Consider the following 18,258-nt stretch of genomic DNA (forward strand, 5'->3'; position numbering starts at 1 on the left):
ATTCTTTCGTAAAATTGAAGCAATTTGGAAATCAAAATCGAATAGAATTTAACGTTAGTAAACAATATAAAATAAATATTGAAAATTATAGCAAAGTTACGGCTAATAGATATATATCTAAATTAGTGGATGTTATCGAAGCAAGAATTGGCATTTAGAGGGCTTAGGGAATTTATTGAATCTAATATAACAGAGGTAATTATATTGAACTTGCTTATTTATTAAATGCGTTAGATAATCTATTAATTAAAAATACATTTAGAGAAGTCTACGGTTTTTACTGGCTTATCGAACAAACGAATACGAATGGACCTTAGACCATCACTGACTGGTTGCGCCTGGAAGTCGGCTTTTTACAGAAACACAGCTTCCGTATCATCAAATGTCACGGCACGCCACTGGTACCAGTAGTTTATTGACAAATCTAGATGTATGTTTGTATGTTATGGAAACTGTAAAAAAAGATGAATATTCATGTAGAAAAACGGTATTTGTAAATAAGGTATACAGTAAACATCCGCTAAATAAGACTAATCCGAGGTAAAGATTGTCTGAGTTAGCGGGTGTAACACTTGTTTTCTCCGACCACGTGGAAAAAAATGTGGTTATACAGTATAGTAACCAAGGGCGTCGCCAAGGGGGGCAGGAGGGGGAAGCTGCCCCCCTAGAAATTCGAAAAAAAATTATTTAAATGCTAAGTTTTAATTAAAATAATCTTAGGTTTCTTGTAAGTTAAAAAATGTTTTAATTAAGATATTTCTTTTCCGGTACATAGTAAATGATTAAAACTTTATGAATCGTTTTTATTTTACCTACATACAATTCATATCCTCTATCAATTTACATTATCTTTCCCCCCTGGCCCATTGGCTGGCGACGCTCTTGATAGTAACTTATTAAGATCGGTTCTATACAGAAATTTTACTGAGCTGAGATTATACTGCTGAATTTATTATTATAGGAAATGAGCTCAGACATTTTCATGACGATAGTCTTTATTAAATTAATTAACTTAAGGACTACAGTAATTTAATGCACGATATCGAAAACAAAACTCGTTAATTATAATTTTTCTATTGCTAAGAAATTTTTTAAATTGCTGTTTCGAAAATATTTGTCAGAGTTATGCGCAATCGGAGTTAGTGCAGATTTACTGTATTGCCATTTTGATTAATGTAGCTTGCTTTCGATAATTACGGCAGGAAGAAGAAGAAAAAAAAAAAAAAAACAGTAAAACTTATTATGTGACCCTTTAAATTCCAGCAGTTTCGTGATTAATACTGATTGATATTTATATCACTCCATTATAAGCCTATATCTCTACTTATATACTGTAGTTTGTTATAACGAGATTATACTGTATAAACTTTTAGATTTTTTCCGACTATCTCCATAGGAACCCACTACATAATCGTTCAGTTAAACGAACATAACTTATTTATAACGAACTTTCATTTTAACATTATTTTTCTCAGTTCATGATGATATAGTGAAATGAAAATTGCAGGAATTCTAACAACCTCGTTACAGCTTCTTTCCCTCCTCTTCGCTATTGTTTTGCAACTGGTAAAAGACTGTACCCAAGGGAAAGGGGTGAATTCTGAAGCAACAAGTTGTACGTGAACTAACACGTGTCACAAGTTGTCATAGACACAAGTGCAAGGACAGCCGTTTATGCCTCCTTTTAATTTTGTTATTTATCTTATTCTTCAATTCAGACATGAATATAAGATTGCACCGAGGGACATCCGAGGGAGGGAACGTCGCCGGGCTTATTCTATTTAGTCCTTTTAGATACAGGAAACCGAAGTATAGTAAGAGTTCGTAGGCGTGAATTAATTGACGAATTTAGAAGTAAACTAGTTGTGACGTTGTTCGCCAACAAAAAGTTCAGAGTTCACAATCGTTGCGGTTACTGTACGAGGAATCATAAACGGTGAAAAAGGTTCGAACCAGCTTTTTATATACTTCTACGCGCCCTCTGGTGGCGATGGAAAGTTCTTATATCGGCCGCCACATATATATATTTTACTTATTTCATGTAAATAAAGTATCAGTAGCATGTTTAACACCTTTGTTTTGCTTTTTATGTGCGAACATTTAAATATTATTTAGATATTTAACTTATTTGTAATGTTTATTAAACTTTCCGTTTAATAGACATTTTTTGTGGTCTCCTCAAGTTGTTATAACGAGATTCCATTGCATTATATATTATAACATTATACCTATGCTTACAAATGCCCATTGATGGTCGGATGGATAAAAACACCGAATACAGTAAAACCTGTTTGGCGACCGCCCACGGTTCTCTCAAAAAGTGATCTTTTAGACAGGTGGTCGTCCAATACAGGTGGTGCTGTAATACCGTATTTCCGTACGTATTTTGCGCACTTTTTAACCATTTCTACTAAGCAAAACTCGAAGTGAGCAAAAATAAGTGAATTTTTTCAACGATAGCGCTACATTGGTATTGTATTTTATTCTTATCGGATAACTCGATTTACAGGAGTCGTCGTGATTTTATAAGACTGATTTAATACCAATATTTTAAAGATTAATACAATACTCACATTTTCTCGATTATAATGCACACTTTTCTCCGATTTAATTAATTCAACTTGGTTCTTTTCGTTTGCTCTTCAGTTATGTGTATTACGTCATTGATATACAAGCGCGTCGTATCTCTCCATCACTTTGGTTTTCGTTAGTTTAATCTTGTTTTAACTTTAAAAATACAGTATTTTTTTAAAGAAATCATTTTTATTATTAATTAAATTATTAATTATTTTTTCTCATAATACGATTTCATTACATTCCGCGATTGTCATTGGTCAATCGCGGAATCAAAAAGGAATGTTGCCTGTAAAACTGATTTTTGCATTAATTAATGCGTTTATTGTTTTTTTAAATATTTTGCGGGCGAAAATTACTTGGATATTATTTTTCTACAAATGTGGAAATAAGGTAGGTTGATACCGAAACTATCGCACATGTACTGCACTGTATATGAGCTTCAAAAAAATAAATAATAAATAAAATAAATTTTATCAAACAATGAGATCAGCCGATTAATTGTATTGTTTTCAATATTTTATACCCGTAAGGAATATACTGTAGATCTACGGTAAAATAAATTTCGTTTTCCCACAGTTAAACGTCGCCGCTAATTGTCGTTGTGATAAACCATTGTCACTTTCTCTGATAACTTTAACACCATCTTCTAACGCTAGCACTTTGCATTACTTTCGTTTTTTGGACAATTTCGAACAAACTGAAATGAATTTCCCTTGTTGCTAGACTAATTCATTAACACTGCATCTAATTTCAAGGGTGTGCGAAGTGCCCGAGGTGGGTTCGAACAAGAGTTTAGACCAGATATATTCGCTGAAGTGGTCGCTTATTACAGTTGCTGTATGTTGTTTCGGACCAAAAATTGATGCCCGCGGTCGCGTTACACAGGTGGTCGTTTAATACGGATAACTTATACGAAGACTATGTATAAACTATTCCGTGCCAGAAATTTTTGCCCGTTTTGACAGGTGCCCGTAGAATGCAGGTGGTCGCCTAAGCAGTTTTCACTGTACTAATAGTTGGTATCGGGTTGACACCTGATCATCGGGCTGGCCACATGATTTTTTTTCTGGTTTTCTTCGCGTATCGAGGCCAGTTTCCCATACATAAAGTCCTCCCGTGAGACATTTCTTTTGGCAGATCGTGTTGTTGTTTGCCTTATCCCATTAATCTCACAATCCCAAGCTTACAAATAAAGAATTCATCAAGTATTTCTTAACCATTATGTGAAGATAATCCAAAGTCTAATTTTAATTGCAAATTAAGTAATTTAGCATGAATTATAAACAGTTGCGTTAATATTTAAACAAGAAAAAATATTTCAAATTTCAATTCTTTGCTGCAGATCATCTCAAAATAAATCAAAATGTAACAAACGGTTGTAGTTCTTGCTTTTTCGCATGCATATCAATCATTATACAAAAAATTGTCTTGGATTGCATCCTCATAGAAAATTCACTTTCAGTTTCTCTGGCTTTCTCATTTATGTCGTAATTTTACTAAATCCATATTAATCATCAAAACACATAGCAAAACAGTGTAATGCTGTAATGCTAAACAAGAATAATTCTTGAAGTACTGTATCATTATCAAGTCATCTAATTCGCACAATATTAGAGAAATAATTTTTCAGAGCTAGTACTGTAAGTGTAACTGATTGAATTAATGTGCATTCGTTTTGTTAATTCAAATAAATTAACAGTATTATTATCCCAGTAATTTGTTTCGCTAGGTTCACTTAGAAGATGAGTTTTTTGTAGTTCAAAAATAATCGACTAATATTCTTAATTATATAAATCTGGAAAATTAAATTAAATATTATTCATTTTAATATCCTGTCTTTATTAATAATTGTTTTCATGGCACAGACTATTGGCAGTAGCTGGATAATCTGATCGTATTACTTATTTTAATTTTTTTTTCATCATTCCTTGTGAGGTCAGAATTTAATAAAAATGTATATTTCCGAAATTTATCTTCTTTCCTCTTGACTTAATGTAATTTCCTAAAATTCATATTTAAATTTAAAAAATTATTAAAAACTTTGAAATTATATCGTGTATTCTTTCAATATATCCCTTGCTTCAGTCATGAAAGAAGTGTGTGTGATTTTAATGAATGACATTTATGTCGATATATTTTTTTTAAAAGATTCTCAAATAACAGATTGTAGAATCTAAAATGATATTCCTGTGTCAATTACTTATTATCCTTTAGATGCCAATGACCGTGTGTGTTTTTTCCCGTAGTGTTTGATAACAGTATACACTGATTGCTGAACAAAATGTAAAGGCATATTAAATTGGCGTAACCAAATAATTTTTTGCCAGATGTTCATCAAGACATAGTACAGTTTTATAACTTAAACTATTTAAAGGAAGTAAAAACGTGATTTTTATAATTTTCAAATCTTTAGCTATATTTATTCTGATGTATTGAACTTTTAATTTCAATTCTTTCGGAGGGACAAGTGGAGTTATTCGTCTCTGCTTTTTCAAATTCTTTCCGTAAGTTATCTTTACGGATTTTGAAACATTAATTAATTAATTAATATAGGAATTTTCTATTCAAGTCGTCTTTTTTTGTAAATGTAATTTGATCCAGTGAATAAAATTATTTTGAATATATTGTTTGGCGATATTTATACTGGGAATGCTCAGAGGTATTATAATTTATGATTCAGTTAAGCTACACAAATTAAACTGAATCCGATTTGAAATTATTTGATTGATTAAATAATAATAAATCTTTAATATTCATTCTGAAAGAGGAAAACTTTTTCTTTATGAAAACAGATGTCTAGAAACATTTCTTATACTGTTTATTTGTAGAATAATTAGTGCAGTACTACTGTTTCAATCAAATTTATTTATCTTGTTACATTTGATTGATCTTGATAGCCTACATTGCCCCAAAGAAATTCTTTGGAAGTGACAGAAGATTAAATAAACTTACTTTCGTTTTTAGATTTCAAAATAATATTTGAGTGATAACGGGAAGTATTCCAGAAGTTTCGTATTGTTGATTATGTAGTTTTAAGAAATTAAATTTATTAAGGAAGCTATGTCAGAATGCACGTGTTTTACTCTTAAAATTAAACAAATAAAAAAATAGTTTAAATTTAGTTTTAGATTGTACCAATACTAATTTATAAGTATCATAATACAAGGCGTTCCAAAAGTTTCTATACATAGAGAAATTAACACTAGCAAATTATCTCCCAAAAGCAAGCAAATTGTCAATGTGGACATTTATCTAAAATGCTGCAAGACATCATACTGAAGGCCATAACAAAGCAGGATGATGCAAAAGCCATGGTATACCAGGAAGAGATATAAAACATGGATCATTTTCAGGAATGTATTTGAAGCACAACTACATGCATAACACCAGATGTAGAAATGACTCTGCCATTTCTTTTAAATGTACAATCTGTAGAGGATGTTTTGTGAATAAAGTTACATTTTGTTAAAAAAAATTAATTTTTCTTATGTATGAAGACTTTTGGGACACTCTGTATTATAATATATTATGAAAAAATATATTGTACTGTAATAAAAAAATCAAGATATTTCACAACATAAAAGCAAAAATATTAAAATAAATTATATCAAATCATTGTTAATGTACTTTAATAGCTGTTTATAAAAACAAAAAGTTTACACTAGACTAGCATGATAAAATTTGTAGTAGACTGACTTACCTTGATTTAATCTACTTCTGTTGTTCTGTTAAAATATTTACATATTTAAATATTTCATATAATTTTTTAGAATTTTTAGTTTGATTTTTGACATATTAAAACTTTTGTACATTTTTTTCTTTATAAAATAAATATTTTTGATGATAAAAACTGGAAATTGAATTTTCAATGTATGCAAATATAATATATCAAATTCAAAAATAATTTAATATATTATTTAAAGTTAAATAAAATCTAAACATTACTGTATCAAACAATAAAATTATTAATAATTTTGAATATAAAATAAAAATATTTTGTAAGTAGTGATAGTGGAAAAAATAGGGAAAAATAAGATTCAACATGTACTTTATTACCACCTTAATCACATTATTATGAGATATTTTGTTAGTTTTTTAAAATATTTTATATTATGTATTGAAATAAAGTTGCTTTAATCAAATAATTTTAATACCTAAAACTGAATTAAAATAAAACTTTAATTGAATGAAATTGTCTCTGAGAATACTTACGAAATATACTCTATGTAATATTAACATTGCATTTATATAATTGTTAGAAATTAAAACTAATAAATTACACCAGTTGCAAGTTAGAGTGAATTAATTTTTGAAACTATTTTTGGTATATCAATAACATGGGGGGTATTGACAGCTAAGTTGGCTCAGAATATCATATCCTCTGAGCTGCTGCTAGGTCTAGTTAAAAATAACAGAAGTACACATATTGAAAATAGACTAAAACCAAGATGATGATATAGAAACTTTACAGGAATAAATGAATTTAGTCACTATGCAAGATCATCTAGCATGACACACAGATAATATAGTTTTAAATTATTTTATCTGAAAAAAGAGAGAACTAATTTTATAAATTTTTTATTTCCATTTTTATAATGCTATGAGAATAATAGAATTTGTTTGATTTAGTTGCACTACAAAATTTTGTAGGAATTTTATTTAAAAATTATAACATGGGAAAGCATTGAAGAAAAATTTTTAATTTTTTCAAAATATGAAATATAAAAGCCTAGTGTAACACAGAAGAGAAAATTCTTTTCTAAGATAATTATACTGTTCTACAAAAAAATTTTTTTAATGGTACCTATTACAATCTTCTTGTTAATTTCTAATCTGATTAGATTCTCAGACAATCTGAGAAAATCTAATCAGAATTTTTAAGTTTTTCCTAATGTTCTTAATATTTTAAAGTTTGTTAAGTGTACTCTTGAAATAACTTAATCACTCTTACTTTATTTGTATTATATCAAATACAGATCCGGGTTCAGCAAAAGGCTGAACCCAGAACCCAGCCTTTTGCTTACTTAACCTCAAGTCACAGATTAAAATCATTTACTGTAGATCTGCTTGAGTTAAAGTGTCTGATTGGATCACTCTGATCTTTTTCCCAAAGGTTTTTTTTTTTTCAGATATGAATAATTTCTTACTGCTAATTTCTTCATTCTTGCTGTCAATTTCATTTATTGATCTTGAAGGTACTGGAAGGCTTTCTGAGTGTGGTGCTGATCTTATTGCAGAAAGTCTGGATAAACTATATGCCACTTAGATTTTCTGTTTGTAAATCTCTGTGTATTTGTTAGACAAAAATAATGATTGGTGAGGTGGTTTTATTTTTCATGGGTACAGCAAACAACTTAATTTTTACCCTTCTATCAATTAATCAGTTTAGCATAGCACAATGCACAACAAATATCTGGTGTTCATTGCTTATCTTGGTCTCCTATTTTCCAATTATTTCATTTCATTCCAGTTTTCTCACTTTCAATTCACTCTTATTTCATTCCAAATTAATGTTTATAAACCTTTTTTTTATGATGAATGAAATCTGACTATCCTTCCTATTTGAATCTCTTCCTATGCCTTTCAAACGTGACAGTACACTCCACAGATGTAGCAGAAGCTATATAATTGATTCCAATAAACTCATTGAAGAGGCATTTCCAAGAAAATTTTAAATAATTGATATTAACCAGACATTAAGAATAATTAAATAATGCTTATATATCTTAATTTACATAACATTATATAATCTATTCACTAAGTTGATTTACCTTGTTGCTGAATATATAAACACAAACTATAAACTCAATGCTTAGTAGTTTGACAATGACTTGCAAATTAACATCATGCAGCCCATTAACACAACTGTCAACGTCTGAAACAGAGGCTCAGAAGTTGATGTTGCCAATGTACCAAAAATTTCTCACATTTGTTACAGTAAATTTGAGTAAAATGAAGCTTTTTTTTTCGTACTTATAACTAAAAAAAACTGTGCTTGATAGCAAAATTCTGATTTAATATTTGATTTTCTCATTTAAAAAAATGCTTCAGAAACACTTATTTTCACCTAAGAGAAAACCTCAGTAGAACAGTGCTATTTATTTTAATAAAATTACATAGTTAATTATAATTTGATGTATATAATTTTAAATAGTTTTTTTATAACTCAGGTTTTAGTAGAAGGTACTGTACATGTATGTGTCTGTATATGACATATATTCTGTGCTGTTTTTATACAAATATTATATACTCTCTAAATTCAAGACTTTTCATATAACCAGAAGCTATATGATAATCAATATTAAGGGTAAATAAATGTAAATAACAATTTTTAAAATATATTTGACAAAAATCACTAGGGCAAATAAGTTTAAATTTACAAAATTTGAGAAAATTCTTAACATAGATAATACATAAAAGTGTCTTCTTTGTCCTTTTGCATGTAATGTACTGTACTGTACATGAGAGAATTTTTATCAAATGTATTTATTTTTTAATTGTGCCATTGCCAGAGGGAAGATTTTAAAAGATTTAGGTATTGAGGTGAATGAGTAGCCTCTAGAAAAAGCTAGCTCTGCCTTGGAACTGTTAATTTCCTCATGTGCATGCAAAAAGACAAAATTAGAAGGCACTTTTATGTATTATCTATTTTAAGAATTTTCTTAAATTTTGTAAGTTTTTAAATATGCCAAATGAACTACCAGATTATTTCAGACTATAACAAGGCTAATTTAACAATTAAATTAGCCTTGTTACAGTCCAATAAATAACCCAGCAGTTTATTTGGAATAATAGAATCAGGCTGTTTGTTGTTATAAATTTTTCAATTGTAAATAACCAAACCAACACCTTTTATTTTTTTGCAAATAATTATTGGTACTTGTTTTCTTTATTCTAATACTAATTTAAAGTGTTGAATAAAAAGTATAAAAAAATTTGTATACCCTCTGCTAAGTTTATGGCTACAGCACATTGATGTGACTAATTTTGTGAAATGAGTTTTTTATAGTATAACTATAAATACCATATTTACTTGCATATAAGATGAGGTTTTTATTCATTTTTCGTGCCTTCAAAAACCTAGGTTGTCCTATACACACGAGTAAAGGATTCTTTGCATTGAACTCCATTGTTCAAAAATTACCCGCTGATTACGAAGCCAAGCTGGTCCAGTTTCAGAGGTATATTATCAATTTAAGAAAACACTAAATTCCTAATAAGCCAAATTGGGAATGTAAATGAGATGCTAATATACTTTGATATGCCAAGCAATACAACTGTCCATCAAAAAGGAGAAAAACAAGTATTGATTAGGTCAGGGAGGAGTGAAAAGCAAAGAATCATGGTCACGCTGGCATGCACAGCAGACTGTGTCATAAGTTGCCACCATACATTATGGTGAAGTGGAAAACAATCCCTAAAGATGAAACTTTTCCAATATATGTAGTTATTCCATGTCACCAGAAAGGCTGGATGATCAATGAGCTTATGATTGACTGGTTAAAAACAGTATGGCTACATTTACCGAGAACATTGCTAAAACTACCATCAATTTTGGTAGTTTTAGCAATGTTATGGATGTATTTAAGGAAAACTTCACAAATGACGTTAAAAATCTTCTAGGGGAAAACAAGAGCATTTTTGTACCAATTCCTGGGGAATGACATCACAATTACAGCCCTTGGATGTATGCATCAACAATCCATTTAAAGATTTTGTGAGGAAACTACACTGACTGGCTTACCTCCGAAAATCGTGAAGTGACCGCGACCAGTAGCATCAAACAGGCTAAAGCTTCACAGATTGCTATTTGGATATCAGTTGAGTGGAAGAGCATTCCTCAAGAACTGATAGCAAAGTCATTCAGGAAATGCTGCATTTCAAATTCACTTGACGGATCAGAGGACGATGCTTTGTGGAGTGAGTGAAAAAGAGGAGAATTGTAATGAAGCTTCAGAGGGTTAGTCCGAGTAGACAAAAGATGATAGCATCAAGAAAAAATGATTGTTTGCCTTAATATGTACAGTACATTTGATGATAATTTATTTGTGATAAAATAAAATTAGAATTGTATTAATAAATCTAATTTTCTTTATTTTGATCTTAAAAGTCACACCTTGTCCTATATGCGAGATCGTCTTATAAGCAAGTAAATACAGTATTTTATAATATAAATAGCTTTTTTATATTTATTGTAGTTTAAGAAAGTTATTGATTATTAATTTGCCAAAATTAATAAGAGTAAGAGTTAATCAAAAGATGCAAGTTAAAACATGCCTAAGTTAAATTATTACTTCTAAGTATTTTTGCTTTGTGTCTGTGATTAATGTATCTTGATGTACCTAAATTTGGCTAATTTTCAGACTTATCACACCTTGTAGGTGAAGTGATGAAAACTGAGTCAGAGATCAGATCCAAAAATTATGCTTTTATTGACATTGGAAATGCATTTTATAGTCCCTCATCAGTTCAACCATTTTGCATAGATGACTAAAATTATATAATACAGACAAATTTAATTGTCAGTTACATAATACAGTCAAACCTGTTTTTATGCAGTGGATAGGGACCGCATAAAAAAAACGCATAAAAAAAATCGCATGAAACTTCACGAATGGCTATAAAAAATAGTTTTCGCAACACAATTAAAAAAATATTTTTTTTTATGCGTTCAATAGGGACCGCATAAAAAACGTCTCACTTAGAAAATAACTCAAAACCGTACGAAATAGAATTTATTGACAACAGATGTCAGCACTTGACTGCATCGTCTCGTCTATCGTCTGTTTTACATATTTTTCTCCAGGTGGTGGTTTGTTGACTTAATAAATAAATTATATCATTTTTCGCATATTCATGCAATAATATTACTATAATAAGTGCATTTATGCTATAATAAGTTTATTTAGCTATAATAAGTCAACGTGAGACATGACAAATCGCATGAGACTAGTCGCCAACTATACCGCACAAATAAAAAATCGCATTAAAAAATCGCACAAATAAAAAATCACACAAAAAAAGACCGCATAAAAACAGGTTTGACTGTAATTACCAGTTGGTCTTTTCTTCTAATCTGTCATTTAGGAGGTAATAAAATTATATAAGTGTAAGCAAAAATTATTTATAAATAATTTTCGTAAAATTTTTGTAAATATGTCTAAATTAAATAGGTAGACAGGGTAACAATTGTCATTAAGAGCAGGACTATCATACTATTTTTATATATGCCAGAAAATCTGCTTATAGGTACAGTTTATGTGCTTGATAATTATTGAAGTGGAGCGTTAGTGAAGCTTCTTCTATAAGGCTTACAGAATTGTGTTCATTCTCAAAATTCATTTGCTAGATTTTGATTAAACTTTGCTATTTTCCATTAATTGCAATGCAGAATTCAATAAAAGATGGGGATCCATGACCTTGTTTTAGAGATATAAGGTCATTTCGTGAGCATGTGTTACAAAGCGATATTGCACGAATTGTGCAAATTTGTTGTGCAATGTTTCAAGGTCGCTAGCACTTATATGGGCTTATAGAATCAAGTTTGTTCTAAAAATTTAATGGATTGATTTTGATAAAACTTTGCCATTTTCCATTAATTAAGATGAGGAATCCAGAAATATAATGTGAGTCCATTTAAATGTAAAAAATCCAGCAATGAATTGCTTAACTTTCCCATTTACATTTAAAATTCTAATGCCACTATCTGTTACAATATATTAAAAAAAGTTGTTTACATTTTTAATTATATTAAATGGCAAAAAGCTTCACTTTGAGAGTAGAGATGAGAGTAGAGATGTTTTATAAAAAGTTGTAAATGAAAATAACAAGTAAAAGCATCATTAAGTTCAACTCTACTCAAGACACACGATCACCCTTTATCTCCAAACCTGTTGACCTTAAACCACAGCATGAATCTTTCTAATACACAAACCTTCCTGCAAAATTTCAGAAATTGTCAAAAGCACAGGAGTTATTAAATTAAGCTTCAAAGAGGGTAAACAAAATCGTGCTCCCCCCCCACACACATTTACATCCATACATACAGAAAAAAAACTGAATGTTTCTGCATTTCTCAACATTTCAAGGTCCCCTAAGTCCAAAAATGTAAAAATCTTGGGGGTCATTTTTTGATCAATCGCCAAACTTTCCCTCTTATATATAACAGAGCCAGGAAAGTAAAAATAGGTGTCCATGACTTTGTTGCTAATACCTTTTGTATATGGAAAACAATGTCCATCCTATCTTATGTGACGAGCGCATCTATTGGAATTTAGGCCAAAGGGTCAAAAATGCAAACAGTATTACATATGTTAATGAAAAATAAGTGCAAAAAATGAACAAAACACAAGAGTAAAGCAATCACCATAGATTGCTTTGTTCTCGGATTGTCTCTCTGTACCTGGCTATTGCAAGGATTGTATCCCCCATGGCCAGCAGGTATGAGGATAGCCTCTTTTGCGAAGGCAAGTCCAAAGTTTACCTGTCCGTTTCCATCAGGTACTGTACAAGAATTGCCTCTTCTGTGCCTAACAGGTGCAGGTATTGCTTTTTTCCTTTTAGCTCTGCTTCAATTCTATCACAATAAGACAGTCATGTGATGTCCTAGTTTAAATATTATGTAACTGACAATTAAATTTGTCTATATTATATAATTTCAATGCAAGATGGTTGGACTGATGAAGACTGTCTGAAAGTTTTTATTGACATTGGAAATACATCAATTTTTGCATCTGATCTGATCTCAGTTTTCATCACTTGACCTACAAGGTGTAATAAGTCTGAAATTATCCAAATATAGGCCACATCAAGATATATTAAGTTATTACCTTCTTTTTTAGTGTTAATCATTTCATCTTATTCAGGCTATTACTAACTGTTCTAATGTTCTTAAAGACACCAATTTTGAGTCGAATATGAATAAGGACAAAGTGGTTAACACCAAAAAGAAGCTAATAAATGGAATCCTTAAAAGTGTGCATTGTCAAGGATACTGATGAAAATGTACTGTAACATGACAGAACAATTTAATGTCCTAGTGTGACAGTAGTTTCTGTAATATTTTGTAGAAATAACTTAAAACTTGTCTTTGAACCATATTGTGCTTTACATATTTTAAACCTTATTTTTTGTTCTCAATTAGTCCAGCTGAGTTGTTTTTAATTATTATTATTAATTTAATGTATAAATAATATTAAGTTCATAATTACATAAAATATAATCTTTATACTTAAAAGAAATATATGATTTACAATATTGAGTTTAAAATGTCTTATTTTTAATTAATTAAAATGTTTAATAATTTTATGAAATGTATGATGACGTTCACATTTTTCAAATTTATTTTGTTATATAAAATAGCTTTAAGAATAATTTTTATATAAAAGTTCTGATATTTATTTTTAATATTTTAATTCTTGTTTTTAAAATATATTCAAATTAAAAGTATTATTGTTGTTATAATTTTATAAAAAGTAGAATTAGAGATTTAAAAGATTAAAAGATTTATTTCTTTTCCAGATTTATCAAAAAATAGGTTTACAGAATTACCAAGTGAAATATGTGAATTCTTTCTTTTGGAGCAATTAGATTGCTATCATAATGTCATGCGTGCTATTCCTGAAAGTGTGATTACATTACAGTCACTTAGTTATTTAAATTTAAGGTAATTTTTATTTTATTTAATTTAAATAACTTTGAAACAAAAAATAATATCAAAAATATAAAATAATAATTAATTCAATAGTTAATTTTAAATCACTAAGAATAAAATATATTGATACATTGATATTAAGTTTAATATATTGATAATTAATTCACTAATAATATATTGATGCCATTTTAAAGTATTCTATTAAGTTTAATTATTATGCCTTTGTGTCCTTTTTAACTCTATTTTTAAAATTTATTTTGTATACTAGTACTTTCTATATATTAACAGGACTTATACTGGAAATTATGGATGCAGATATTTAGTCTTACAGATCAAAAATAATGTTCTTTATTTACTGGAACTTATGGGTGAAGGTGAACTAAATAAAGAACATTATTTTTGATCTGTAAGACTAAATATCTGCATCCATAATTTCCAGTATAAGTCCTGTTAATATATAGAAAGTACTAGTATACAAAATAAATTTTAAATATTCTATTAAGTGTCTATACAGATCAAATATACAATATTTGATTTGTATGTAGATACTAGAATAAGTTATAAATGATTTAAATAATTTAATTAGAATAATATTTACAATATATATCCATTTAATTAAGTTTGATCAATAAATCTGTTGAAGGATCACATTGTATTTAAAAGAAAATATCATCAGCTTTGAAATAAATACAGTAGAGTATCGATTATCCGACCTTCGATTAACTGACTTATCGGTTAACCGACCGCGTTCTAGTCGGCAAATTCAAATGTCTGCTAGTGATGTGGCGCTACAATATTTGGTTATGTCTTGGCTACTTTAATATTATTTTTGTTAAATTTTTGCATGTTTTAGCTGGCAGCACTGGCTCGACCATGAAAGGGAGGCTAGTATTTAAACCAAGCCTAATACACTATACTAATAATGTATTTTTTTTCACACTTTTCGGTTATCCGACTTTTCAGTTATCCGACCAACCCCAGTCCCCAATTAAGTTGGATAATCAATGCTCTACTGTAATACATGCCATAATATTCAACATTACCAACAGCTACAGTAATTTGAATTCTTTAAGTTTTAAAATTGAAAACATGATATTTTCATTCTTCAGATGTTTTTGAATGGCTTTATATGTAAATATGTAATAAAGAAATAAATTTGATAGCCAAAGGTTTAAAAACTGGATTATTTAATTTAATTTAAAATTAATTTCTAATTATTAATCTTAGAAGATGGCTTACCTATCTACCTTTAGGCCAAATTTTGTATTTTAATTAAAATTAGCATAATTCTTCCTAAAAAAAAATAATTGAAAATTTAGATATTTCTTTAAATAGATCTCACATATAGAAAAACTAACATCATGTGTATTATAAAATTTTCAAATAATTTATTTCATTTAACATCTAATATATGTATTAATTGAAATAATGGCTGTACTATAGATTACTCCATATGGAATTTCAGCTTTGAGTGTATATTTGAACTCGGGACTGAGACGAGTTCAACGATACCCTACTTTTGGACTGGAGACCAAAAATAAGAAAGTTATCATATTTATGATTTCTTGCCTTTCACAATGCATTCTATGTCATTTTAGAGTTTTCCACTAGGTGGTGTTTAACCATTCATGCTCCTGACGGACTCTTCCCAGAGGGGAGCCATTGGCAGGCCACCTAGTGTTTAACATCACCAGTTATTGATTCAAGGTAGTTCTTGAACAAAAGAAAAAAAAGGAAATGTATACTGAACTACAAGCAGCGCCACCGAGCGGAAAACTCTAAAATGGCATAGAATATATTACAAAAGGTAAGAAATTGTAAATATGATAACTTTCTTATTTTTGGTCTCTGGTCCAAAAGTAGGATATTGTTGAACTTGTCTCGGTTTATAGGGAGTAATCTATAGAATATCTGAAATAATAAATTATTTTAATAATAATAATAATACTTATTAGTGTTTTCTGTAATTATATAACAAATAAATAAGAAATGCAAGCATTTGTTGAAACTGATACATTTTCAAAATTAAATGCAGATACATAATAAATCTTGACAGCTAGCAATTAAGTTATATAATTTTAGATTTTAATAAAAAGAATGAACAAACTCAATCTCTTTTGATATATTTTATTTAGTAGTCAGTATAATTGTTTTCTGAAGTTTAACAGTATCTGACTCATATATGAGACCATTTTTGTGATATCAAATCTTTTTGGTATTCTGAAAACCACTGCTTTGTCTTGATTATTTAAGATAATGCTAATCTATTTTTAAAAAATTAATTTTTTAAAAAAGATTTCCCATAATTAAAACTTTAGTTATTTTCTGTATTAACCCTTATTGTTTTTTTTTTACCTATAACTGTATTTAATCAGAGAGAAAAAATTACTAAGGATTACAACTGTTGGCCTTTATTATATTACTATGCATTTCAGGTGCAAAATTTGTTTTAGAAAAACACAACAAAATAAAATTAATAAATACATTTATATTAAATAATTACCCAAGCAGATTATTAAAAAAATGGATAACGGAGTTTATAAAAAACAGATTTAATGTTAAAAATAAAAAAGATGATAACATATATACATCATTCCCTTACATAAAAGGTACATACGAAAAATATAGAAATATTTTCAAAAAATATGGTGTTGTACTAGCAGCCAAACTAAAAAATAAACTCAAAAATAATATTAATATCAATAAAATCAAAAATAAAAAAAACTAGATGAAGTAGGTGTTGTATATAAGCTAAACTGTACGTGCAAAAAAACCAGCAATTTACATAGGTGAAACAGGAAGGCAACTGAAGACCAGAGTAAGAGAGAGCATAAAACAGCAATCTGGCTAAAAATTAACCAATCACCATGGACAGATCATTGTAGCAAATATGGATGTGTGATCAATAATAATAATATAAAAATAATCCACAAAGAAAAAGATAAGTTTTTACAAAGGTTCAAGGAACATTTTGCGATTTTAAGTACACACAACACCATTAACTTAAATAATGGGATGGAGATAGATGACGTGTGGGAGGAAGTGGTAAGGGCCAAATAGCACATAAACAGACAAAAGGCTGTTAGAATGATGCCTTGGGGTAGGAACCTTGATACAGTGGTGCACTGTGTGTTTTAACAAAAAGAGGTTCATTTATTATAATATAAATCATTTGAATGCTGTAATTTGTAATAATTTTGTAACATCTATGTTTCCCAATTTTAGTTATGTATTACCTGAAGAGGGGTGCATATAAAACAGATTTTGCACCTGAAATGCATAGTAATATAATAAAGGCTAACAGTTGTAATTCTTAGTAATTTTTTGTCTCTGATTAAATGCAGTTATAGGTAAAAAAATGACTATCTTCTGTATTAACCCTTGAAGTTTTAATTTTGGTAAGTCTTTTTTAAAAGATTGATTTTTAAAAAAAAAATATATATATATAAATATATATATATAAAACTGCACCATAATTAAAATATATTTTGTTACTTATACAAATGTTAATCTACTTTATAAACAAAATATTCTATTTATAGGCTAATTGGAAAATATTTTAGTCAATAATGGAAAAAATTTTTTCTATTGACTAAAATATTTTCCAATTAGCCTATAAATAGAATATTTTGTTTATAAAGTAGATTAACATTTGTATAAGTAACAAAATATATTTTAATTATGGTGCGGTTTTTTTATATATATTTTTTTCATCTGCTTCAGAGTATGTTGTTATGAGTTTTATAAAACTTTTGCTCTCAAATAAACCATGTAAATAAATGAATTAGATTAGATCACAATGTAATAATATAATAATAATTTCATTTTTTTACATGGTTTATTTGAGAGCAAAAGTTTTATAAAACTCATATAACAACATACTCTGAAGCAGATTAAAAAAATATCCATTATAAATTATGAAAGGACAGTGTTATTTCTGAATTTAATTTAGATTTTTCAAATCTTCTAAACAGCACAAAATAAGTGTAAAAATTTGTATATATATACTGTATATACATATATAAAAA

The 18,258-nt window shown here is 28.7% G+C and overlaps 1 protein-coding gene across 4 annotated transcripts in view; it reads left to right on the plus strand.

The window, feature by feature from the left end:
* The window catches only part of Lrch (Leucine-rich-repeats and calponin homology domain protein), an 81,510-nt gene that overhangs the window by 18,595 nt on the left and 44,657 nt on the right, over window positions 1-18,258 (plus strand). For all 4 annotated transcript variants that reach the window (XM_067265870.1, XM_067265868.1, XM_067265869.1 and 1 more), the window contains exon 2: window positions 14,098-14,242. In XM_067265870.1, coding sequence (XP_067121971.1) covers window positions 14,098-14,242 — 145 coding nt within the window. The remainder of the gene's footprint in view (window positions 1-14,097; window positions 14,243-18,258) is intronic.

This window comes from Centruroides vittatus, unplaced genomic scaffold (genome assembly GCF_030686945.1).
Source record: "Centruroides vittatus isolate TY-2023 unplaced genomic scaffold, ASM3068694v2 contig_250, whole genome shotgun sequence".
Classification (NCBI taxonomy): Eukaryota; Metazoa; Arthropoda; class Arachnida; order Scorpiones; family Buthidae; genus Centruroides; species Centruroides vittatus.